General features: G+C 48.9%; 1 protein-coding gene across 1 annotated transcript in view; it reads left to right on the forward strand.

Moving 5' to 3' along the window:
- Positions 1–139: 139 nt before the first annotated feature.
- LOC131725476 (E3 ubiquitin-protein ligase HUWE1-like) overlaps positions 140–25000 on the forward strand; it is a gene marked incomplete at its 3' end in the record, with an annotated part of 27542 nt that continues 2681 nt past the window's right edge. Inside the window, 39 exon segments of the mRNA XM_059018712.1 lie at positions 140–206; positions 209–232; positions 821–927; positions 1436–1613; positions 2027–2079; positions 2081–2119; positions 2650–2852; positions 4223–4280; positions 5041–5217; positions 5729–5974; positions 6534–6667; positions 7121–7239; positions 7853–8056; positions 8390–8606; positions 8837–8959; positions 9402–9639; positions 10022–10267; positions 10432–10554; positions 11482–11505; positions 12232–12327; positions 12747–13016; positions 14026–14178; positions 14407–14534; positions 15344–15425; positions 16945–17121; positions 17643–17805; positions 18282–18730; positions 18853–19048; positions 19901–20068; positions 20270–20418; positions 20646–20712; positions 20805–21007; positions 21170–21381; positions 22566–22748; positions 23246–23418; positions 23514–23650; positions 24010–24085; positions 24383–24481; positions 24863–25000. The exon segment at positions 24863–25000 is cut by the window's right edge and continues 14 nt beyond it. Of these exon segments, the coding sequence (XP_058874695.1) occupies positions 155–206; positions 209–232; positions 821–927; positions 1436–1613; positions 2027–2079; positions 2081–2119; positions 2650–2852; positions 4223–4280; positions 5041–5217; positions 5729–5974; positions 6534–6667; positions 7121–7239; positions 7853–8056; positions 8390–8606; positions 8837–8959; positions 9402–9639; positions 10022–10267; positions 10432–10554; positions 11482–11505; positions 12232–12327; positions 12747–13016; positions 14026–14178; positions 14407–14534; positions 15344–15425; positions 16945–17121; positions 17643–17805; positions 18282–18730; positions 18853–19048; positions 19901–20068; positions 20270–20418; positions 20646–20712; positions 20805–21007; positions 21170–21381; positions 22566–22748; positions 23246–23418; positions 23514–23650; positions 24010–24085; positions 24383–24481; positions 24863–25000 (5884 nt within the window).

A 25000-nucleotide genomic window follows, 5' to 3' on the forward strand; every position in this document is an offset into this window, starting at 1 on the left:
AAATTCAACGGCAAGCGTTCCACTAGAAGTCTTTCTCAGTGTCTTCCAGTAGTTTTTATTATTTCTAAGCTAAAGGCAGGATGGGGGGTGATGAAGTTTGCTTTGCTGTTCTGTCCGAGTGCCTGTTTTTCAAGCTTGTCTCTCTGCTGCAGTAATGGACGGATCTCTGCCTACCTCGCTGAAGCACATCATCAGCAATGCAGAGTATTCGGACCGTCTCTCTTTCTGCTAGGTGAGTTGCACCTGGGCTTTATTCATTCTGCCTTCGCATGCCAAGGATGTGTGCCTCTTAACCAGGTTTCATAGTGCGGTAGTGCGATACAGTAACAGTACAGCAGGACTCCTGAAAGAAGCTTATTCAGATCTTAACTTACTTTTTAGATAAAGGGTCCAGTGTCTTCGTGATCCCTTAATTTGAATTGAATTATCTGAAATTCAGAAAACGTTACCAGCATACAGCTGCTAACAATACTACTGAGCCTTACCTGTTCTTAACCATGTCTCTCTCTCTCTCTCTCTCTCCCTCTCTTCCCTCTCCCCCCCTCTCTCTCTCTCCCCTCTCTCTCTTCCCTCTCCCCCTCTCTCTTCCCTCTCTCTCTTCCCTCTCCCCCTCTCTCTCTCTCTCCCCCCTCTCTCTCTCCCCCCTCTCTCTCTCCCCCCTCTCTCTCTCTCCCCCCTCTCTCTCTCTCCCCCCTCTCTCTCTCCCCCCCCCTCTCTCTCTCTCTCTCTCTCTCTCTCCCCTCTCTCTCTCTGCCCTCTCCCCTCTCTCTCTCTGCCCTCTCCCCCTCCCTCCCCCCCCTCTCTCCCTCTCTCCTCTCAGCGACGGAGGTGGTCACAGTATTTGTGTTCCAGGAGCCCTCTCTCCTGTCCTCCCTGCAGGACAACGGACTCACAGACGTCATGCTGCACGCGCTTCTCATCAAAGACGTGAGTTTATATACCAGCATTAGACTAGCCTCCTCCCCACCCCCCACCCCTCCCATATCATCAGCACTTACAACACTAACTCGCAGCCCGTGCTGTTTATTGAACTAGCCCGTCTCCCCCACCGTTATATCATAATTATAACCTGGTAGCCTGTTCATTTTCTACCGATCAAAAACGTCTTTAAAGAACGTATACCAGTGGCATGATACCAAATTAACAACGTGCAGCTCTTCCCCTCTCCTTCTATTGGCCATCTTCCCCCTCCTCCCTCCCTCTCTCTCTCTCTCTATCTATCTCTCTGTCTGTGTGTCTCTCCCCTCTGTCTCCTCCTTCTCTCTGTCTCTCCTCTTGGCCCTCTCTCTCTCTCTCTCTCTCTCTCACAGTCCCTCTCTCTGCAGCTCCCTCCTGTCTTGGCCCTGTCTCTCTCACAGTCCCCTGTCTCCCCCCTGTCCCTCCTCTCTTGGCTCTGTCTCTCTCACACTCTCTCTCACAGTCCCTCTCTCTGCAGGTCCCTGCTACGCGAGAGGTTCTGGGCTCCTTGCCCAACGTGTTCAGTGCTCTGTGCCTCAACGCCCGCGGGCTGCAGTCCTTCGTGCAGTGCCAGCCCTTCGGGCGGCTCTTCAAGGTGCTCCTCTCTCCAGACTACCTGCCCGCCATGCGTCGCCGCCGCAGCTCCGACCCGCTCGGTGAGTCCTGGGGGGGGGGGGGGGGGGGGGTTCCTGTTTTTCAATCTCCCTTTTTAAAAATCAATTCTCAATTCCCTTCTAAAATCAATTTCCAGTTCCTTTTTTAAAAATCAATTCTCAATTTTCCATTCCCTTTTGATCAATTCCAACATTGATCCAAAATTGCAGTCGGCAGCATCCGGCAAAAATAGATCTGCTCACAGTAGCAGCAAATTACAACTCGAATGTCAAATCTCAATCAAACAAATATCCCATATATTCTCTCTCTCTCTCTCTCCTATCTATCTATCTATCTATCTATCTATCTATCTAGATCTCAGTACAACGAAAATATCTGTCTGTATATCTGCAATATGTGTGTGCACGGTACCTGTGAACCCCTCTAGAACACGTGTGTGTTTGCTGTGTTGCAGGAGACACAGCCTCTAATCTGGGCAGCGCTGTGGACGAGCTCATGAGACACCAGCCCCACCCTGAAGACGGACGCCACCGCAGCCATCATCAAGGTGAGAGCGTTTATCCGTCAAGCTCAATCTCTTGAGCAACGTTCGCTTATTATTGAACAGCGATGATTAGTTCAGAGGTTGTAGATCCTATCAGACACTGAGTTCTGTGTGCTACGAAAAACGGACACAGATTGAAAGCAAATGGTTGAACGCACAAGAATAATGATATGCGTAATTGATTGATTGTCGTCTATCAATGATACAGTGTAATAGGAGGCTGTGTGGTCCAGTGGTTAAAGAAAAGGGCTTGTAACCAGGAGGTCCCCGGTTCAAATCCCACCCCAGCCACTGACTCATTGTGTGACCCTGAGCAAGTCACTTCACCTCCTTGTGCTCCGTCTTTCGGGTGAGATGTAGTTGTAAGTGACTCTGCAGCTGATGCATAGTTCACACACCCTAGTCTCTGTAAGTCGCCTTGGATAAAGGCGTCTGCTAAATAAACACACAATAATAATAATAATAATATAATTGCGATCGGGAAGGGGTGGCACAGTTGAACTGCAGTCACAGTGAAATGCAATTCTTTGCAGTTGCTGGAGGCGATCTGTAACCTGGGCCGCGCCCCGGAGTACATCTGCCAGAAACCGTCGATCCAGAAAGCGGACGGCACAGCCACTGCCCCCCCGCCCCGCTCCAACCACGCAGCGGAGGAAGCATCGAGCGAGGATGAGGAGGAGGAGGAGGTGCAGAGCTTCAGCACAGCGCAGCAAGGGGAGCCCGAGCCCAGCCAGCAGTGAGTACAGAGGAGGGACTGGGGGAGAGAGGAGGAGAGAGTGTGTGTGTGTGTGTGTGTGTGTGTCAGTGCGTGAGTGTGTGTGTGTCTCAGTGCGTGATTGTGTGTGTGTGTGTCAGTGCGTGATTGTGTGTGTGTGTGTGTCTCAGTGCGTGATTGTGTGTCTCAGTGCGTGATTGTGTGTGTGTGTCAGTGCGTGAGTGTGTGTGTGTGTCAGTGCGTGATTGTGTGTCTCAGTGCGTGATTGTGTGTGTGTGTCAGTGCGTGATTGTGTGTGTGTCAGTGCGTGAGTGTGTGTGTGTGTGTGTGTGTCAGTGCGTGATTGTGTGTGTGTGTGTGTCCGTCGCAGTGTGTGAGTGTGTTTGAACTCAAATCAGAGGAAGAATTCTCGCTCCTAGTTACAATTCTTTCGCTCGGCTCGATTTTTAAATTCGATCCAAAAGGGCATTAGTCCAAGTCTTGTGTTTTATTTTTTATTTTTTCCCCTCTCTCTCTGGCCGAATCTGTTCAGTACTTAAAGGACAGGCTTTGCTCTGCTCGTTTTAAACTTGTTTCCTCCTTTTACAGTTGTTTTTTTTTTTTTTTTTAAATCTTTAGGAAATGTGCAGAACGGGTGTCTTCCTCTGACCCTAAGGGTTATTCTCTGGCTTGTGAGCTGTTTTTTATGGTTGTGTTTATTGTGTGTTATTTATAGATCATTTTATTGTGTGCTATTTATAGATTCGGAAGGGAGTAGAAGGAGGAGGGAGGGAGGGAGGGAGGGGCGTGTTTTTTTTTTTTGGAAAAACAAAAAATGCCGCAATGCAGCAGAGATCAGGGGGCTGCACGTCTGAATGGGGGGGGGGGGCAAGCAATCCTGCTTTCAAACACCGCACTCTCCTCGCTCTTGTTCGGTTTTTTCTCTTTAAAAAATATATATCTATCTATGTTCAAACAGGCTTTTGAAAACGACACTGGATCTTGCATCCTGTATGGTCTGTTTTGTTGGATATTTTCGTGAGCCTTCTATATAGAATGAACTCCCTCAGCTTCATAGAGTCCAATGAAAGCTGCTGAATAATGTTCCCTTGTTAACATATTGAATCACACACCCTCTATATAGAATGAACTCCCTCAGCTTCATAGAGTCCAATGAAAGCTGCTGAATAATGTTCCCTTGTTAACATATTGAATCACACACCCTCTATATAGAATGAACTCCCTCAGCTTCATAGAGTCCAATGAAAGCTGCTGAGTAATGTTCCCTTGTTAACATATTGAATCACACCCCCTCTATACAGAATGAATTCACTCAGCTTCATACCCGACACTCAAACATACCTTTCTTTACGTTGGTGTCTGATCCCGGCTCTTGTTTTTTTTTGTTCCAGGGTTGTAGGAACAGAGGAGAGGATCCCTATCCCTTTAATGGATTACATCTTGAATGTGGTGAGTGGTCAGACTGGATGGAAGGGGTTGCCATGGGTTACCGAGCCACGCTGTCCATGCGTGCGACCCTGAGCAAGTCACTTCACCTCCTTGTGCTCCGTCCTTCGGACGAGACGTAAAACAAACGAGCTCCTATTGGAAGTGACTCTGCAGCAGCAGCAGCAGCAGTTGTTGATGATGCAGCGTTCTGTGTAAGTCGCTTTGGATAAAAGCGTCTGCTGAATGACTAATAATATTTACAGCTGTAACTGAACCCTAGATTGAGTTTGGCTTGCAAGCTCTGTGTCTCTCTCTCTCAAATTCAAATTCCAAGGTGTTTTATTGGCACGACAACATTAGCGGTATTGCCAAAGCATTTACAAAGTACAGTCTATCATTTAAAAAAAATACAAAAATAAATATTAATAATAAAGATACATTCACATTATGAACATCAATATAAAAAGTAAATAATAAAAATGAATCATTAGAGGTAGGGATGTAAAATGGAAATAAACTCGCTCTCGCCCTCTCTCTCTCTCTCGCCCTCTCTCTCTCTCTCGCTCGCTCTCACTCTCGTTCTCGCTCTCGCTCTCTCGTTCTCGCTCTCTCGCTCTCGCTCTCGTTCTCGTTCTCTCTCTCTCGCTCTCTCTCTCTCGCTCTCCCTCTCGCTCTCGCCCTATCTCGCTCTCTCGCTCTCGCACTCTCGCTCTCGTTCTCTCTCTTGCTCTCTCTCTCCCCCCTCTCGTCCTCCCCCTCTCTCTCTCTCTCTCTCTCTCAGATGAAGTTCGTGGAGTCGATCCTCAGTAACAACACCACAGACGATCACTGCCAGGAGTTTGTCACACAGAAAGGTCTCCTGCCCCTGGTCTCTATCCTGGGGCTGCCCAACCTTCCCATTGACTTCCCCACCTCTGCAGCCTGTCAGGCCGTGGCTGGAGTCTGCAAGTCCATACTGGTGCGTACTGGGCTCTGTGGAACATCTTTATAATATACAGCAGTAGACCCTGATATTGATGCGATCCAGCCCTCTGAAATGTCTTTATAATATACAGCGCTAGACCCTGATATTGATGCGATCCAGCCCTCTGAAATGTCTTTATAATATACAGCACTAGACCCTGATATTGATGCGATCCAGCCCTCTGAAATGTCTTTATAATATACAGTGCTAGACCCTGATATTGATGCGATCCAGCCCTCTGAAATGTCTTTATAATATACAGTGCTAGACCCTGATATTGATGTGATCCAGCCCTCTGAAATGTCTTTATAATATACAGCGCTAGACCCTGATATTGATGCGATCCAGCCCTCTAAAATGTCTTTATAATATACAGCGCTAGACCCTGATATCGATGCGATCCAGCCCTCTGAGATGATTTTGTTTAAGATTAGCTGTTTTGTTATTTAACTGTAATCTCTCCACTGTTTCCTCCCTCTCCTCTCCCCTCCCCTCCCCTCCCCAGACACTCTCTCACGAGCCGAAGGTCCTGCAGGAGAGCTTGCTGCAGCTGGACGGGATCCTGTCCTCCCTGGAGCTCCTTCACCGTCCCATCGACTCCCCGGGGGGGTCAGTGCTGCTGAGAGAGCTGGCGAGCGCGGGCAACGTGACGGACGCCACGCTGTCGGCCCAGGCCACGCCCCTGCTGCACTCGCTCACTGCTGCCCACGCCTACATCATGATGTTCGTCCACACCTGCAGGGTGGGACAGGTGAGTGCTGTGGAGTCTCATTATTACTATTATTATTATTATTATTATTATTATTATTATTATTATTATTATCTAGTCATTTAACAGACGCTTTTATCCAAAGCGACTCGCAGAGACTAGGGGGGTGAACTCTGCATCATCATCAACAACTGCTGCTGCTGCTGCTGCAGAGTCACTTCCAATAGGAGCTCGTTTCGTCCGAAAGAACGATCACAAATTAGTCAGTTTAACCCATGAAGTCACCAAACTGATTTCTTAGTCGTCATCTTCTTCAAAAAAAACAAAACAACCAAACCTACAAGCTGTATTTCTGTAATTGATGCAGTTGCACTGAGACTTTTAACATGTGCGGGTAACACAAATTAGAGGAAGCTCCCATTCGCAATCCAGTCGAATTGTGAATGGGTAGACGCTGCTTGTGGATGATTGCCGTTTTGTTCTCCCGTGCTGTTCTGCACTACATCACGCTGCGGGCTCTGCTTGTGCACAGCTGGGGGGGGGGGTGGCTGTGACCTGACACGACTTTATCTTTCCTCTCCCCCCCTTCCCTTGTCTGCAGAGTGAGATCAGGGCCATCTCTGTGAACCAGTGGGGCTCCCAGCTGGGGCTCAATGTGCTGAACAAGCTGAGCCAGCTGTACTGCTCTCTGGTGTGGGAGAGCACAGTGCTGCTGTCCCTCTGCACACCCAACAGGTACGGATTTGAGTTTAACTCCCTATTTCTATTGAAAGGAGAAAAATAAATCTCTTTGCGACTAAACTAGGATGGAATATCTAAAGCTGAGGGAACATGAAGCCGCTGTTTTGCAGCTTGGAGCTTGGTTTCAGGAGGCTGCAGGTTTCAGGAGGCTGCGCGGCACACCAGACAGGGCGACCTGAGGGTTTGATACAGCAGCGATCTCAGACCAGGTCTCCTGGAACCAGGTTTCAAACCACCGCTGTTCCTGAGAAAGTGCCTTTGTGTTTCCTCTCGGCTTTAGATTCAGTTCAGTTTACTAAAGGTTGAAACTTTAGCTTTTTAAACACATTTAAGTAGTTTTAAAAAAAAAAAAATAATAATAATTTTTAGGAAGTAGTTACAAGTGGTTTAACAGCCCTCCTGTTGATGCTGCTGCCCTGTGTTTTTTTTCTGCTTTTCTCTCCCTAGCCTTCCCACTGGCTGTGAGTTCGGTCAGGCTGACATGCAGAAGCTGGTCCCCAAAGAGGAGAAGGGTGCAGGGGGCAGCAGCAGCAGCAGCAGCACTGCCCCTGGAGGCAGGAAGCCTGGTGAGGAGAGACAGCACAGCAGACTGCTTTCAATTCCCAAAGTTTTCAGTGTGTGTGTGTGTTTCAAACTGGAACATGCGAAACATGGACCTGGTCTTTCTGGGTGTTGTGTAATGGTTGCTGTCTGTGTGTAGCTCATGTGACACAGTGGGGTGCTTTTTAGTCCCGGCTGTCGGTTCTTTATTATTATTATTATTATTATTATTATTTATTTCTTAGCAGACGCCCTTATCCAGGACGACTTACAATTGTTACAAGATATCACATTATTTTTACATACAATTCCCCATTTATACAGTTGGGTTTTTACTGGAGCAATCTAGGTAAAGTTCCTTGCTCAAGGGTACAGCAGCAGTGTCCCCCCCACCTGGGATTGAACCCACGACCCTCCGGTCAAGAGTCCAGAGCCCTGACCACTACTCCACACTGCTGCTTTATAAAGCAGCGCGAGTGACTGCTGGACAGATGCCGACAGTGGATGCTGACCAGCTTGGAGTATCTGATTAAAAAACAGCTGAGGAAAACAGAAACTGAGACTGATAACTTCCACTCCCTGAACACTGGTAAATAAACAAACTCCCTCTCACCCTCCCTCTCTCCCTCTCATCTCTAGAAGGCGAGTCTGAGACGGCTGTCCCTGGCACCTCCAGCGCTGTGGAGCCCCCTGCCCAGGGTCTGCTGGATGGGATTGTGCTGGACGGGGACTCGCTGGCCCCCATGGAGACGGACGAGCCCAGCGGCGCCGACCCCAAAAGCAAATCCAAACTGACCCCGGCCATGGCCGCCAGAATCAAGCAGATCAAACCCCTGCTCTCCGGTAAGCACTGAGCCTGCTGCGGATCCACAGAAAGAAACTTTATAAATTCAACAACAAACGTTTCCACTAGAAGTCTTTCTCAGCGTCTTCAATAGAAACACTGAAAGAAACTTCATAAATTCAACGGCAAGCGTTTCCACTAGAAGTCTTTCTCAGCATCTTCAATAGAAACACTGAAAGAAACTTCATAAATTCAATGGCAAACCTTTCCACTAGTGAAATAACCACTAAAAGATCTGTGTTTTATTAAACTGACAGTGAAAGCAGGACTGGATGACACTGCTGTGCAGCAGGAGTCTTGATCTGTGTGTGTTTGCCTCCCCCTCCCTGCAGCCTCGTCTCGTCTGGGCCGGGCTCTGGCTGAGCTCTTCGGTCTCTTGGTGAAGCTGTGTGTGGGCTCCCCCGTGAGGCAGCGGCGCAGTCACCACGCTGCCAGCACCACGACCGCACCCACCGCGGCAGCCAGGTCCACCGCCTCCTCCCTCACCAAGCTACTGACCAAGGGGCTGTCCTGGCAGCCTCCCTCCTACACGCCCACCCCGAGATTCAGGTGAGACACACTATTTAGACACTAATACTGTGACAGACTCCACCCTAAACCCTCCACTCCCCCGCCCCCCCCCCTCCCCCCTCCCCTCCCCACACACGATATCAGTGAGCACAGACACATTGCCTCCCTTTGTAACTGCATAGCTATACACAGACAGAACTGCAGTGCAGTGATGTGGTGATGATGATGGTGATGATGGTGATGATGATGGTGGTTTCCGTGTTCTCTAGGCTGACCTTCTTCATCTGCTCGGTGGGGTTCACGTCCCCCATGTTGTTTGACGAGCGGAAGTACCCCTATCACCTCATGCTCCAGAAGTTCTTCTGTTCCGGGGGTCACGACGCCTTGTTTGAGTGAGTCACGCGCGCCCCCTCAAACCTGAACCGAACCTGCAGAGAGGCTTTCTAACCACTGCCTGGGCTCTTGCACTGTGATATTATATATATATATATATATATATATATATATATATATATATATATATATATATATATATATATACAATGTGGTAATTAAGTTTAGACAAAGTAATTTAACTCCTTAGGAAATCATTTTGAAATTTACCTTTTTTTTCAAGAAGAAAAAGACGCAGTGGTCTTTTTTTAAGGATATATAAACTAGTAGTTGTGTAGCTTCCCTACATTGTTGAAATCCTGATCCAACCCCCTTTTTCTCCCTCTCCCTCTTGCTTTCGCTTCTCCTCCCTCTCTCGCTCTTCCTTCCCCTCTCTATCGCTCTGGTCCTCTCTCTCTCTCTCTCTCTCTCTTGTCTTCCCCTCCTCTCCCCCTCTCTCAGGACCTTTAACTGGGCTCTCTCGATGGCTGGGAAGGTGCCAGTCTCCGAGGGGCTGGAGCACTCCGATCTCCCGGACGGTACAGGGGAGTTCCTGGACGCCTGGCTCATGCTGGTTGAGAAGATGGTGAACCCCACGACTGTGCTGGAGTCTCCCCACTCTCTCCCCGCCAAGCTCCCCGGAGGGGGCCCCAACCAGCCCCAGTTCAGCGCCCTGCGTTTCCTCATCGTCACGCAGAAGGTGAGCGCTGCACGGCCAGGACTGTTCAAACGGCTCCACACAGCCAGCTTGGGGCTCTGTCTCCAATGCCTTTTCAGAATCAATCCCTCATTCAGTCTCGGGGGTCCAGCAGTTAGAGAAAGGGGCTTGATACCAGGAAGTTCAAATCCCGGCTCAGCCACTGACTCACTGTGTGTGTGTGTGTGTGACCCTGAGCAAGTCACTTCACCTCCTTGTGCTCTGTCCTTCGCATGAGACATAAAACAAAGGAGCTCCTATTGGAAGTGACTCTGCAGCAGCAGCAGTTGATGATGCAGAGTTCTGGTGTAGTTGTGTGACTGTATTGTGTAGTTGTGTGACTGTATTGTGTAGTTGTGTGACTGTGTATTGTTTGCGTGCCCAGGCTTCGTTCGACTGCATCCAGAACCTGTGGAACCGCAAGCCTCTGAAGGTGTACGGGGCACGCATGGCTGAGTCCATGCTGGCCATCCTGTGCCACATCCTGAGAGGAGAGCCCGTGATCCGGGAGCAGCTCTCCAAAGAGAAGGAGGGGACCCGGGGCCCCGGCGAGGAGGAGGGGGGGCAGGCACCCGAGGAGGGGCCCGCACCGAGGAGGGAGCCCCTGGTCAACCAGCCCCAGCTCCAGCAGGTACGCACCAATGCAACCTAAAAAACAAAGAACTGGGGCTGTGGATAATGCAGAGTTAACCCTGGTCAGCCGGCCTCAATTATAACACTACAGACCCGAGTAATGAGCGACCCTTCCTGTCACTCAAACCCTAGACTCGTCCTTTTCTCTTGTGCTTGTTTCAGCTCATGGATATGGGATTCTCCCGGGAACACGCCATGGAATCTCTCCTGAACACCAGCACCATGGAGCAAGCCACGGAATACCTGCTGACCCACCCACCGCCTTTACTGGGAGGAGTGGTGAGGGTAAGGGACCGTCTCTCAATTACAGACGCTTACACACACTGCGATGCAGGCATAGCATTCAAAACTGGTGAGGGTAAGGGACCGTCTCTCAATTACAGACGCTTACACTCACTGCGATACAGGCATAGCATTCAAAACTGCTGAGGGTAAGGGACCGTCTCTCAATTACACACGCTTACACACACTGCGATACAGGCATAGCATTCAAAACTGGTGATAGTAAGGGACCGTCGTCCAATTACAGACGCTTACACACACTGCGATACAGGCATAGCATTCAAAACTGGTGATAGTAAGGGACCGTCGTCCAATTACAGACGCTTACACACACTGCGATACAGGCATAGCATTCAAAACTGGTGATGGTAAGGGACTGTCGTCCAATTACACGCAATGTGCTGCGGTAATAACATTCAATGTAAAAGTAAGGGGCCGTCCCTAAATTACACGCGGTACTGCAGTCAAATCTTTCACATTCACCCTGCTTGCGACGGCAAGGGACCGTCTTCCGATTCTTACCCATCATTTGAGATACAGGCTTCATATTTCCAGGTGACTTTGAAGGAAACCTTTCTGACGACCGCATTTTGAAATAATTTCTTTTATTAAATTGTCATGTTTTTTTTTTTTTCTGTTTTCAGTCTGCATTTTTTTTTTAAATGTCTCTGGCTTCTGCTTTTGACATTTTCAGTTATTTATTTATTTATTTTTTTTAATATATGAAAAAAAAAAGGCAGCCAGCGATTTTAAGAGACCTTGCACACAACAGAGAAATTAAAATAAATAGCTGGGAAATTCAGTAATTATATCTATACTAACATCGTTGCTTGATTATGAATATTATTCTTATTTTTTATATATTTTTTCGTGTGGGGGCTGCCGCTTATTTTAAATCTGTTTTTAACGTCTATCTTTTTTCACATTCAGGGAGACAGGCAGCACCAGCAACAGGTAAGAGAACCGAGAGGAGGGGAGAGGGGGAGCGAGGGAAGAGGAGAGGGAGGGAGGGAGGGAGGGAGGGAGAGGCGATTGACTGCTCAGAATTTAACCCTAGCAGTTCCCTGTCAGCACAGTTGCCCTGTGTGTGTGGGGAGCTGTGGGGCGGATTTGGCAGTGACTGTGTAGGGAGTCTCCGTCCCCCAAACCAGACCCAAGCCTGCTACAAGAGTCTGGGTTATCGCAATCATCATGGTTTAGTATTTAACAACAGCAAAGCTAATACTGCAGCAGTTCAGAGTAAATCTTACAAATAGATATATCTATTACTGCTTGAGATCTTGAATCTATTATTATTATTATTATTATTATTATTACTAAATAAATGTACTGTTATCCAATCTAATCATTAATAATATAATTGAGCCATCTCAATTTTAAAATGTATTATTATTTAATAAATTTACTGTTATCTAATAATTAATAATATATAATCGATCCATCTCAATTCTAAATTATTATTATTAATAGTTAATAAATGTACTCTTATCTAATCATATATAACCTCAATTTAAATTTATTATTATTATTATTATTATTATTTTAATACTATTTAATAAATGTACTGTTATCTAATCTAATCATTAATATATAATCGATCCATCTCAATTCTAAATTAAATTTATTATTATTATTATTATTATTATTATTATTATTATTATTATTATTATTGTTCTCTAGGACCTGAGTTTGTCCGAAGAGGACCAGATGATGAGAGCTATAGCCATGTCTCTGGGTGAGGACATCTCCATGGAGCAGCAGTCTGACTCTCCCGAGGTAAATTCAGGGACCCCCTCCAGTGAGACAGGGACCCCTTTACTGTGGGAGAGAGGGAGACCTGTACTGAGAGATGGGGCTCTGGGGAGGGGGTCTCTCTGACGCACAGTGAATCTGAGCGACTCCCTTTACTGTGGGAGAGAGAGAGAGAGAGAGAGAGAGAGAGAGAGAGAGAGTAATTGCATATCGCCATGTAACTGCTCCATCAATTACAGTTCACTGACTCTCTTAATTCTTCATTCAAACTTCTCCCCCTCCCTCTCTCTCGCTCTCTCTCTCTCTCTCTCTCTCTCTCTCTCTCTCTCTCTCTCTCTCTCTCTCTCTCTCTCTGGCTCTCTTTCTTTCTCTCTCTTTCTCTCCCCCTCCCTCCTCTCGCTCTCCCTTGCTCTCTCTCTCCCTCGCTCCCCCCCTCCCCTCAGGACACGTCCCGTCGTCAGGAGGAGGAGGAGCGGAGGGCCCGTGAGAAGCAGGAGGAGGATGAGGCTCGCTGCCTGGAGAAGTTCCAGTGTGTGGAGCCCCTGGGGGCCGAGGAGCTGCACGCCTTCACAGACACCATGCTGCCCGGCTGCTTCACCCTGCTGGACGAGCTGCCTGACACCGTGTACCGCGTGTGTGACCTCATCATGACCGCGGTCAAGAGGAACGGGCCCGAGTACCGGGAGATGATCCTGAGACAGGTGGTCATCCAGGTGAGAGGAGACTGACCTGTGCAGGACGCTGCACTCGCACACTGTGCTATAGAGAGGAGAGGAGACTCAACTGTACAGCACAGCACTCACACACTGTACTATAGAGAGGAGACTCAACTGTACAGCACAGCACTCACACACTGTACTATAGAGAGGAGACTCAACTGTACAGCACAGCACTCACACACTGTACTGTAGAGAGGAGACTCAACTGTACAGCACAGCACTCACACACTGTACTATAGAGAGGAGACTCAACTATACAGCACAGCACTCACACACTGTACTATAGAGAAGAGACTCAACTGTACAGCACTCACACACTGTACTATAGAGAGGAGACTCAACTATACAGCACAGCACTCACACACTGTACTATAGAGAGGAGACTCAACTATACAGCACAGCACTCACACACTGTACTATAGAGAGGAGACTCAACTATACAGCACAGCACTCACACACTGTACTATAGAGAGGAGACTCAACTGTACAGCACAGCACTCACACACTGTACTATAGAGAGGAGACTCAACTGTACAGCACAGCACTCACACACTGTACTATAGAGAGGAGACTCAACTATACAGCACAGCACTCACACACTGTACTATAGAGAGGAGACTCAACTGTACAGCACAGCACTCACACACTGTACTATAGAGAGGAGACTCAACTGTACAGCACAGCATTCACACACTGTACTATAGAGAGGAGACTCAACTGTACAGCACAGCATTCACACACTGTACTATAGAGAGGAGACTCAACTATACAGCACAGCACTCGCACACTGTACTATAGAGAGGAGACTCAACTATACAGCACAGCACTCACACACTGTACTATAGAGAGGGGACTCAACTATACAGCACAGTCCAGTACAATACCACACTGTCCTATAGTGCGCAGTGACACACTGAAATCTGGAGCGTGTGTGTGTGTGTGTGTGTGTGTGTGAATGTACAGTGTCTCACCCCTCCTCCCTCTCCCCCCCCCCCCTCCCCAGGTTTGGGAGGCAGCGGACGTGCTGATCAAAGCCGCCCTGCCCCTGACCACCAGCGACACCAAGACCGTGTCGGAGTGGACCAGCCAGCTGGCCACGCTGCCACAGGCGTCCAACCTGGCCACGAGAATCCTGCTGCTGACCTTGCTGTTCGAGGTGAGGAACGAGGCGGTATGTGACTTTCAGGACGTTCCTTTCTTTGTGTGATTATTATTATTATTATTATTATTATTATTATTATTATTATGATACCATTGTATGTATTTATTAGTATTTTGGGTGAGGCTCGCTTTTAATTAATGCCTTCATTTATATATATGTATTTATTTTTGTCCTAACCCTGCGCCCCTGGTTCACCGCCCCGCTCTCTCTGTGTGTTTTCAGGAGCTGCGTCTGTCGTGTGCCCGCGTCGTGGAGAGCAGCGGGGTCCTTGATGTTCTGATCAAGCTTCTGGAGGTGGTGCAGCCCTGCCTGCAGGCTGCCAAAGAGCAGAAGGATGTGCAGACGCCAAAGTGAGTGTCGGGAGATTTCAATTCAGCAGACGCTTTTATCCAAAGCGACTTACAGAGACTAGGGGGGTGAACTCTGCATCATCAACTGCTGCTGCTGCAGAGTCACTTCCAATAGGAGCTCCTTTGTTTTACGTCTCATCCAAAGGACGGAGCACAAGGAGGTGAAGTGACTTGCTCAGGGTTACACACACACACACACACACACACACACACAGGGAGCCAGTGGCTGAGTCGGGATTTGAACCTCCTGGGATTGAGACCCTTTCTGTAACCACTGGACCACCATCGCGAGTCACCGCTGGTCCAATACATCAGCGACACACACTTCTGGGGCTTTTTGTCTTTGGTCCACAGCTGTGTTCTATGATTTCTCACCTCAACAATACAACAGTACTACAAAAATACATCTCCCCCGTTTTGACTTCCTGTTCACAAGCCACTTTGCCGTGTCTGATGCATCGTATATCCTGCGATTCTCTTAAGAATTTTGTCGCTGTAAGCCTGTAGAAATGTAAGTGTTCACTCCAGCGTCGTTTTAACCCTGTCAATGACACAGGTCCGAGATGGCGCTTCCCAATTTACATGGATGGAAATCACAGCGGTGTGATCCGGTCCTGGTTTCACTGGGAGTTTAATAATCAGACACACCTGAGCTTGTTAGCTAGACACACTGGGGGCTGATCAAGCTGGTAGTAAAACCTGGACTGGGCGACGCTGCTGTGCAATAGGAGTCTGATTCCCATGCCTGTCATACGTCCCTGTTCAGTTTTTGTTCTGGTCTGTGTGACGAGCTGGGTTTTGTGTTCTAGGTGGATCACCCCAGTTCTGCTCCTCATTGATTTCTATGAGAAAACGGCCGTGTCTTCAAAGAGGCGGGCGCAGATGAACAAGGTAAGGATGGGGTCCTCTCTTCTGTAATTTGTTAATGACGGGGTGCTGTCTGTTAGGGGGTACCTACGTTACAGCTAGCCGCTCGCCACATCACCACAAGCTAAACGTTTCCCCTTGAGGCTTTGAAAAATGTACTTGTGTAAGACTGCCAGCACCATTACTTTCAACGTGTGCTGGTAGAGGAATCAATGATTTTAGTTTTTAGTTTTGATTTAGTTTCACCAAACAAAAGCCCCTTTATCTTGTTCATGTAAAACATGTGGCACTAACGTTGTGTTTGGCAGAGGTTCTAATTAGAAACAGGCAGCAGAGAAAGGAAAAATTCTTGATTAAATAATTGTACAGACAAATGATTAGAATCATGTTCCGAAAGACAATACCAACCATGTAAACACAACTGAAATGTGACCGTGAGTCACAGGGAGGTGAAACAGTCCTGTGGTCCCAGCAAGCCAGAAAAACATGCAGCTTCAAAAAATCACAGCAAAGAATTTTTTTTTTTTTTTTTTGCTATCTCTTTAAAATGTGTTGAAATATAGTGGATTCGAAAGAGGAACAATTTAATAAAAAAAATACACGTTCTTTATTTTAAAAAGAAGGACTCTGTGATATATAATGTATTTTTGTTAATGACTGCAAGTCGCCCTGGATAAGGGCGTCTGCTAAGAAATAAATAATAATAATAATAATAATAGTAGTAATAATAATAATAATAATAATAATAATAATAATAATAATAATAATAATAATAATAATAATAATAATTTCCTATAGAGCTCTATACAGCTCTGCAGTGTTGAGTTCTCTTTCCTATAGACCTCTATACAGCTCTGCAGTGTTGAGAGTGGAGTTCTCTTTCCTATAGAGCTCTATACAGCTCTGCAGTGTTGAGATCTCTTTCCTATAGACCTCTATACAGCTCTGCAGTGTTGAGAGTGGAGTTCTCTTTCCTGTAGACCTCTGTACAGCTCTGCAGTGTTGAGTGGAGTTCTCTTTCCTATAGAGCTCTATACAGCTCTGCAGTGTTGAGAGTGGAGTTCTCTTTCCTATAGACCTCTATACAGCTCTGCAGTGTTGAGTTCTCTTTCCTATAGAGCTCTATACAGCTCTGCAGTGTTGAGTTCTCTTTCCTATAGACCTCTATACAGCTCTGCAGTGTTGAGTTCTCTTTCCTATAGACCTCTATACAGCTCTGCAGTGTTGAGAGTGGAGTTCTCTTTCCTATAGACCTCTGTACAGCTCTGCAGTGTTGAGAGTGGAGTTCTCTTTCCTATAGACCTCTATACAGCTCTGCAGTGTTGAGTTCTCTTTCCTATAGACCTCTATACAGCTCTGCAGTGTTGAGAGTGGAGTTCTCTTTCCTATAGACCTCTATACAGCTCTGCAGTGTTGAGATCTCTTTCCTATAGAGCTCTATACAGCTCTGCAGTGTTGAGAGTGGAGTTCTCTTTCCTATAGACCTCTGTACAGCTCTGCAGTGTTGAAACAGTAAATGAAATGCCGTTTTTTCTCTCTGCAGTACCTCCAGCCCAATGGTAATAACTGGCGCTGGTTTGACGACCGCTCGGGGCGCTGGTGCAGCTACAGCGCCGGCAACAACGGAACCATCGACGCGGCATGGCGCTCCGGGGAGAGCAGCGTGCGGTTCACCGCGGGCCGACGCCGCTACACCGTGCAGTTCAACACCATGGTGCAGGTGAGACCCCCGCAGGGAGACGTGGGCTCCCGTCTGCTTATTTTAAATAACCCAGCAATAATAATCGCAGCTAGAAATACAGAAACACACTAAATAACTTGGGTTTTTTCGAACGAATGAGGAGTCTCCAAAAGTGGTTCAGAAATACTAGAATAACGACTGAATGACAAAGAAAAGTGAATTTTGTACTTTTTAGTTGTATGCAACCAGCCCTCGGCCTAGCTCCAGCTTGTTTTAGCTCAATCGAAGTTCACGGATGAATTTGTCACCAAAGAAATCCTGACCGTACTGGAAAAACATTATGAAATTTCCTAAGCTTACGAAAGACAGATCTGTGCATTCATCACTTAGATCTTTCTTTCTTTCTTTCTTTCTTTCTTTCTTTCTTTCTTTCTTTCTTTAATTGATTTAATTAAGAACATAACTCCTGCATTTTTTGAACAAATCTCTCGGTTCAGGTCAAGCAGCGATGGCGTTCTTCAGTCTGAGGTTAAGGCTCCCCTCCCCTTTTCTCTCGGCAGGTGAACGAGGAGACCGGGAATCGGCGGCCGGTGACGCTGACTGTGCAGCGCCTTCCCCGGCTGGGAAAGAGCTCCAAGAACGGGAGCGTCCAGGAGCTGGAGAAACCGCTGGAGGAGAGCAAGGAGACCGAGCAAGAGAAGAGTGAAGAGAAAGCAGGGCCGGGTACGACGCACGCACGCTGAGACACGCACACGCACACACACACGCACGCACGCTGAGACACGCACACGCACACACACGCTGAGACACACACGCACGCTGAGACACGCACACGCACGCACACACACACACACGCGGAGACACACCAGATCCATTGTGCCTCTGACCCTGTTTTTTAAGAGATCTTTATTATTATTATTATTATTGTTATTATTGTTATTGTTATTGTTATTGTTATTGTTATTATTTTCTTAGCAGGCGACTTACAATTGTTACAAGATATCACATTTTTTTTTACATATAATTACATTATTTTTTATACATTATTTTTACATACAATTACCAATTTATACAGTTAGGTTTTTTTACTGGAGCAATCCCGTACCCCACCTGGGATTGAACCCACGACCCTCCGGTCAAGAGAGTCCAGAGCCCTAACCACTACTCCACACTGCTAATAATAATGATTTGTATTTTAGATGTGGCCGCTCTCCCGGAGATGAGAGTCTCCAGCAGTTCTGCAACGAAGGAGAGCGACCAGAACAAAGAGACAGCCTCCTCCATGGCTCCGGCAGCCACGACGATGACCGCAGCCCCCGACGAGGCCCCCGTGCCCCCCTCCGCGGCGCCCGCGCCCCCCGTGGTGATCCAGGGGCTGTCGGAGGACATGACCACGCTTCTGATCCGCGCTTGCGTCGGCATGATCAGCGTGCCCGTGGACCCCGACACGCTGCACGCCACGCTGCGGCTGTGCCTGCGGCTCACGCGCACGCACCAGTACGCCATGATGTTCGCCGAGCTGCGCACCCCCCGCATGATCCTGGGGCTGGCGCAGAGCTCCGGGTTCAACGGCTTCACCCCCCTCGTCACCCTGCTGTTCAGACACATCATCGAGGATCCTGCCACGCTGAGGCACACCATGGAGAAGGTGAGAGGAGCCATCCAATACTTTTTTTAATATTTTAATTACTGCTAAATCTATTTTGAAGTGCACCGTGAATAGATTATAGATCTTTATCTAATGGTTCCCCCCCCTGTTTCTCTGCCCAGGTGGTTCGCTCCGCAGTGACGAGTGGGACGGGCAGCACCACTTCGGGGGTGGTTTCTGGGAGCCTGGGCTCCAGAGAGATCAACTACATCCTGAGAGTGCTGGGGCCCGCGGCCTGCAGGGACCCTGACTGCTTCACTGAGGCAGCGACAAACTGCATCCGCATTGCACTACCTGCACCCAGGGGCACGGGCACCGGTGAGGAGGGGAGGGGAGAGGGGATCTGCATTGCACTGCCTGCACCCAGGGGCACGGGCACCGGTGAGGAGGGGAGGGGAGGGGAGAGGGGATCTGCATTGCACTGCCTGCACCCAGGGGCACAGGCACCGGTGAGGAGGGGAGGGGAGGGGAGAGGGGATCTGCATTGCACTGCCTGCACCCAGGGGCACAGGCACTGGTGAGGAGGGGAGGGGAGAGGGGATCTGCATTGCACTGCCTGCACCCAGGGGCACGGGCACCGGTGAGGAGAGGAGGGGAGGGGAGGGGAGAGGGGATCTGCATTGCACTGCCTGCACCCAGGGGCACGGGCACCGGTGAGGAGGGGAGGGGAGGGGAGAGGGGATCTGCATTGCACTGCCTGCACCCAGGGGCACAGGCACTGGTGAGGAGGGGAGAGGGGATCTGCATTGCACTGCCTGCACCCAGGGGCACGGGCACCGATGAGGAGGGGAGAGGGGATCTGCATTGCACTGCCTGCACCCAGGGGCACGGGCACCGGTGAGGAGAGGAGGGGAGGGGAGGGGAGAGGGGATCTGCATTGCACTGCCTGCACCCAGGGGCACGGGCACCGGTGAGGAGGGGAGGGGAGGGGAGAGGGGATCTGCATTGCACTGCCTGCACCCAGGGGCACGGGCACTGGTGAGGAGGGGAGAGGGGATCTGCATTGCACCCAGGGGCACCAGTTAGGGGGAGAGGGGGCTGGGTACTGGCACCAGTGAGACGAGGCTGGATACTGGGAGGAGAGGGAAAGCTGCTTGTGTGTAACTGCCTGCGTTGCTGATGGACATTTTTCTCCCTTTTCTTTCTTTTTTCTTTCTTTCTTTCTCTCAGCCTCGGACGACGAGTTTGAGAACCTGCGCATCAAGGGTCCGAACGCAGTGCAGCTGGTGAAGACCACCCCCCTGAAACTGTCCCCCCTGCCCAGCATCCCCGAGCCCATCAAAGAGGTCATCTACGACATGCTGAACGCGCTGGCAGCGTACCACGCTCCAGAGGAGGGTGAGAGAGGGGCTGGCTGGGGAGGGGAGAGAGGAGCGAGGCAGTGACTTGTGACGAGTGGATAGAGGATATGCTGATATTGCGTGACTAAACATTTGTTCACCTAAACTGTCAATTTTTAATAATCCTGGTGCTGATCCCCTCTCCCTCACCCTCCCTCTCTCCCTCCCCCTCTCTCTCCCTCCCCCTCTCTCTGTGCAGCCGAGCGTTCGGAGGCTCGCCTGGTCTCGGTGGCTGGCAGTCAGGAGCTGTGTCAGATCCTGCAGGACGTGGGAGACGACGTGTATCAGCAGTACAGGCTGACCAGGCAGGGCAGCGACTTCGACTCGCAGACTGGATTCACCCTCAATGTGAGAGCCGTGCGGTGTCTGTCTGTCTGTCTGTCTGTCTGTGTGTGTGTGTGTGTGTGTGTGTGTGTGTGTATGATGTTGACTGCGTGTGTGTCTGTGTGTAATGTTGACTGTGTCTGTGTGTAATGTTGACTGTGTGTCTGTGTATGATGTGGTGTGTGTCTGTGTGTAATGTTGACTGTGTGTCTGTGTACGATGTTGACTGTGTGTTCCTTCTCCTCCTCCAGACTCAGGTGTTTGCAGCAGACGGCAGTGCAGCCGAGTCATCGCAGTCAGGAACGCCGCAGGGAGAAGGTGAGATCTCTCCCTCCTCTCCTCTTCCTCTCCCTTTTGGCCAGAGCTGGACGTGTGTATAGATGACTCTGTGTCTCACTCCCTCTCTCCAGCATCCACCCCCGAGGAGCCCCGTGATGGGAAGAAGGAGAAGGAGAAGGAAGACCCCAAGCTGAAGTCCAAGGGCAGCAAGCCCCTGATGCCCACCTCCACCATCCTGAGGCTGCTGGCAGAGCTGGTGAGGTCCTACATGGGCATCGCCTCCCTCATCACCGGATACTCCTACACCGCAGGGCAGTCTGAGCTCATCAAGGAGGTGAACGGACATTTAGAATGTGTTGATTTCCATACCCCCTGAGTGAGTGTTTCTCTCTCTCTCTCTCTCTCTCTCTCTCTCTCTCTCTCTCTCTCTCTCTCTCTCTCTCTCTCTCTCTCTGTGTGAGTGTTAATCTCTTCTCTCCTCTCCCTCTCTCTCCAGGACTGCAGTGTGCTGGCGTTCGTGCTGGATCACCTCCTGCCCCACACTCAGAGCGCGGAGGATAAGGACACCCCTGCCCTGGCGCGGCTCTTCCTGGCCAGCCTGGCGGCTGCGGGGACGGGCACAGACGCCCAGGTGGCCCTGGTGAACGAGGTGAAGGCAGCGCTGAGCCGGGCGCTGGCCATGTCAGAGAGCACAGAGAAACACGCCAGGTAAACCAGTGCGGAGCCGCTGCACGGATACGAACCTCATTCGAGATCTTTTATTTAACGTCATGCAATGAAAGAATCTACAAAATCCATGATAGCGCCAAAAAGAAATTCCACTGCCGGAAGCGATAGTGTAGTACACGAGCAGCGGTGTGGAATTCAATATGTTAACAAGGGAACATTATTCAGCAGCTTTCATTGGACTCTATGAAGCTGAGGGAGTTCATTCTATATAGAGGGTGTGGAATTCAATATGTTAACAAGGGAACATTATTCAGCAGCTTTCATTGGACTCTATGAAGCTGAGGGAGTTCATTCTATATAGAGGGTGTGTAATTCAATATGTTAACAAGGGAACATTATTCAGCAGCTTTCATTGGACTCTATGAAGCTGAGGGAGTTCATTCTATATAGAGGGTGTGTAATTCAATATGTTAACAAGGGAACATTATTCAGCAGCTTTCATTGGACTCTATGAAGCTGAGGGAGTTCATTCTATATAGAGGGGGTGTGATTCAATATGTTAACAAGGGAACATTATTCAGCAGCTTTCATTGGACTCTATGAAGCTGAGTGAGTTCATTCTATATAGAGGGTGTGTGATTCAATATGTTAACAAGGGAACATTATTCAGCAGCTTTCATTGGACTCTATGAAGCTGAGGGAGTTCATTCTATATAGAGGGGGTGGAATTCAATATGTTAACAAGGGAACATTATTCAGCAGCTTTCATTGGACTCTATGAAGCTGAGGGAGTTCATTCTATATAGAGGGTGTGTGATTCAATATGTTAACAAGGGAACATTATTCAGCAGCTTTCATTGGACTCTATGAAGCTGAGGGAGTTCATTCTATATAGAGGGTGTGTGATTCAATATGTTAACAAGGGAACATTATTCAGCAGCTTTCATTGGACTCGATGAAGCTGAGTGAGTTCATTCTATATAGAGGGTGTGTGATTCAATATGTTAACAAGGGAACATTATTCAGCAGCTTTCATTGGACTCTATGAAGCTGAGGGAGTTTACAGCTGTTGCTGCTGTTCATGGATTCCAGTGGGGGCTGTGCCTGTTTGGGTCTGACTGTGTCCTCTCTTCTCTCCCCTCCTCCTCCTCTCATCTCTCATCTCTCCCCTCTCCCCTCCCCTCTCCTCTCCTCTCCTCCCCTCTCTCCTCTCTGCTCTCCAGGTTGCAGGCAGTGATGTGCATCATAAGCACCATCATGGAGTCCTGCCCCTCCACCTCCAGCTTCTACAGCACCGCGGCCACCAAGACCCAACACAACGGCATGAACAACATCATCCGACTGTTCCTGAAGAAGGGGCTGGTCAACGACCTGGCCAGAGTGCCCCACAGCCTGGATCTGTCCAGGTAGAGGCACGGCACAGCACGGCACAGCACAGCACAGCACGTGTTAATTTCTCTAGTGTTGTGAGATCTATCAGTCAGTGCCACACATGGGAATAAGACTCCCATATGTGGCATAAGACTCCCATTGCACAGCAGTGTGATCCACTCCTGGTTTCACTAGGAGTTTAATAATCAGACACACCTGAGCTTGTTAGCTAGACACACTGGGGGCTGATCAAGCTGGTAGTAAAACCTGGAATGGGCGACACTTCTGTGTAATAGGAGTCTTATTTCCATCCCTGAAGATTTAGTTTGTGTGTCTTCCTAATAGTATGGTTTTCCGATTTCTTAAATCTGTTACTGTCACACCCTGGTTAATATCACTCACATTTCTCAGTCATGCGTAGAGTGACAGCAATACAATGTATTGCTGTATTTCTTTCTTCATTGTACGTTATTGAGTTTGTCCCGGACGTCCTGTGTGTGTTAATGCCCCCTCCCTCCTCCCTCCCTCTCAGTCCCAACATGGCGAACACCGTGAACGCTGCCCTGAAGCCGCTGGAGACCCTGTCCCGCATCGTGAACCAGCCCAGCAGCCTGTTCAGCAGCAAGAGCGCCTCGAGCAAGAGCAAGAGTGAGCAAGACCAGCACGGGACGTCCCGGGACCAGAACAGCACCGCGCAGGACCAAGGTAAATACAATAAAACACACTGAGACACACCACAGAGCAAGACTGAGCAGGACCAGCCGACTGTGGTCGTGTGTAACCCCTGCGCTGTCCCACAGGAGACCCCGGAGAGACGGGGGTCCACAGGGAGCGCTCCGCCCCGCCCCCCGACGCAGACCTCATGGACGGAGAGACGGAGGGGGACAGCGTGGTGATCGCGGGACAGCCCGAGGTGCTGAACGCACAGGAGATGCAGGTGACCGGGGACGCGTACCTCTGTCTGTCGATCTGTAAAGATACAGACAGATATGTAGATAGAAAATTCACAGCACACATTTTAATGAAGGGATTTGATAAACAGATAACTCCTCTATTAAAACAAAAAAAATAGCTTAATTTAAAAGTGTTTTTTTTTTTTTTTTCAAATGTTTTTAGAACGAAAATTGTGTGTTGCATTATACCAAAAAAAAAAAAATTCATTTTTTTTCAAATTTGTTGATTTGATTTTATTTCAGTTTATTTCCCAAAAGCTCTGGTTTTGTTGCCATGCTGTTTTGATGGGAGAGCTGGTAAGATGTGCGCCCAGTGAATTCTTAACACCCTGTCCCTCTACAGGTAGAGAATGAACTGGTGGATCTGATCGATGAGCTACTGGAGAGAGACGGAGGAACAGTCAACAGCACCATCATAGGTGAGGCTGCAGGAAACCGATATAACACAAGACTGTGTGTGCGTGTGTGTCTCCTTGTAGTGTAAGTGTGTGTGTCTCTTGCAGTATAAGTATCTCTGTGTGTCTGCTTGCAGTGTTTGTATCTCTGTGTGTGTGTTGTGTCTCTTGCAGTGTATCTGTCTGTGTGTGTGTCTCTTCTTGCAGTGTAAGTATCTGTGTGTGTGTGTAAGTATCTCCTGTATGGATGGATGGAAGCCCTTGCAGTGTAAGTATCTGTCTCGCTGTGTGTGTCTCTCAATGCTGTCCTGTCCCTCTCAGTTGGACGCAGCGGGGAAGACGAGTCTCAGGAAGACGTGTTGATGGACGAGACGCCCTCCAGCCTGTGCCAGACCTCCACGCTGCAGGCTAACCGGGAAGGTGAGGACACTGACCAGCACCACTGTGTCCACGTCACTGTGTTCAAAACCAGAGGGAGGCCACGATGGCTTTCAGTTTGAGGAATCAATTCCCAGATCCTCTCTCTGTCTCTGTGTCTGTCTATCTGTCTGTTTCTCTGTGTGTGTGTGTCTCTCTTTTTCTGCCTCTCTGTGTGTCTCTCTCTCTCTCTGCCTGTCTGTCTCGCTCTCGCTCTCTCTCTCTGTGTCACACTTTTCCATATCTACCGCAGTCGTTCACGTAACAGAATTTCGTAAACGGGCGCATCGGACCGATCCCGTACGAAGGAAAGCAAGGCAGGATCTGAATGAGTAAATGAAGTCTCTGAAAAATGCGTCCCACCCATTTGTCCCCCCTGCACAGACTCGATGAATATCCTGGACCCAGAGGACGAGGAGCATACCCAGGAAGAGGACAGCAGCGGCAGCAACGAGGACGAAGACAGCCAGGACGAGGAGGAGGAGGAGGAGGAAGAGGAGGACGAGGAGGAGGAGGAAGAGG

This window comes from Acipenser ruthenus, unplaced genomic scaffold (assembly GCF_902713425.1).
Source record: "Acipenser ruthenus unplaced genomic scaffold, fAciRut3.2 maternal haplotype, whole genome shotgun sequence".
NCBI classification, from domain to species: Eukaryota; Metazoa; Chordata; class Actinopteri; order Acipenseriformes; family Acipenseridae; genus Acipenser; species Acipenser ruthenus.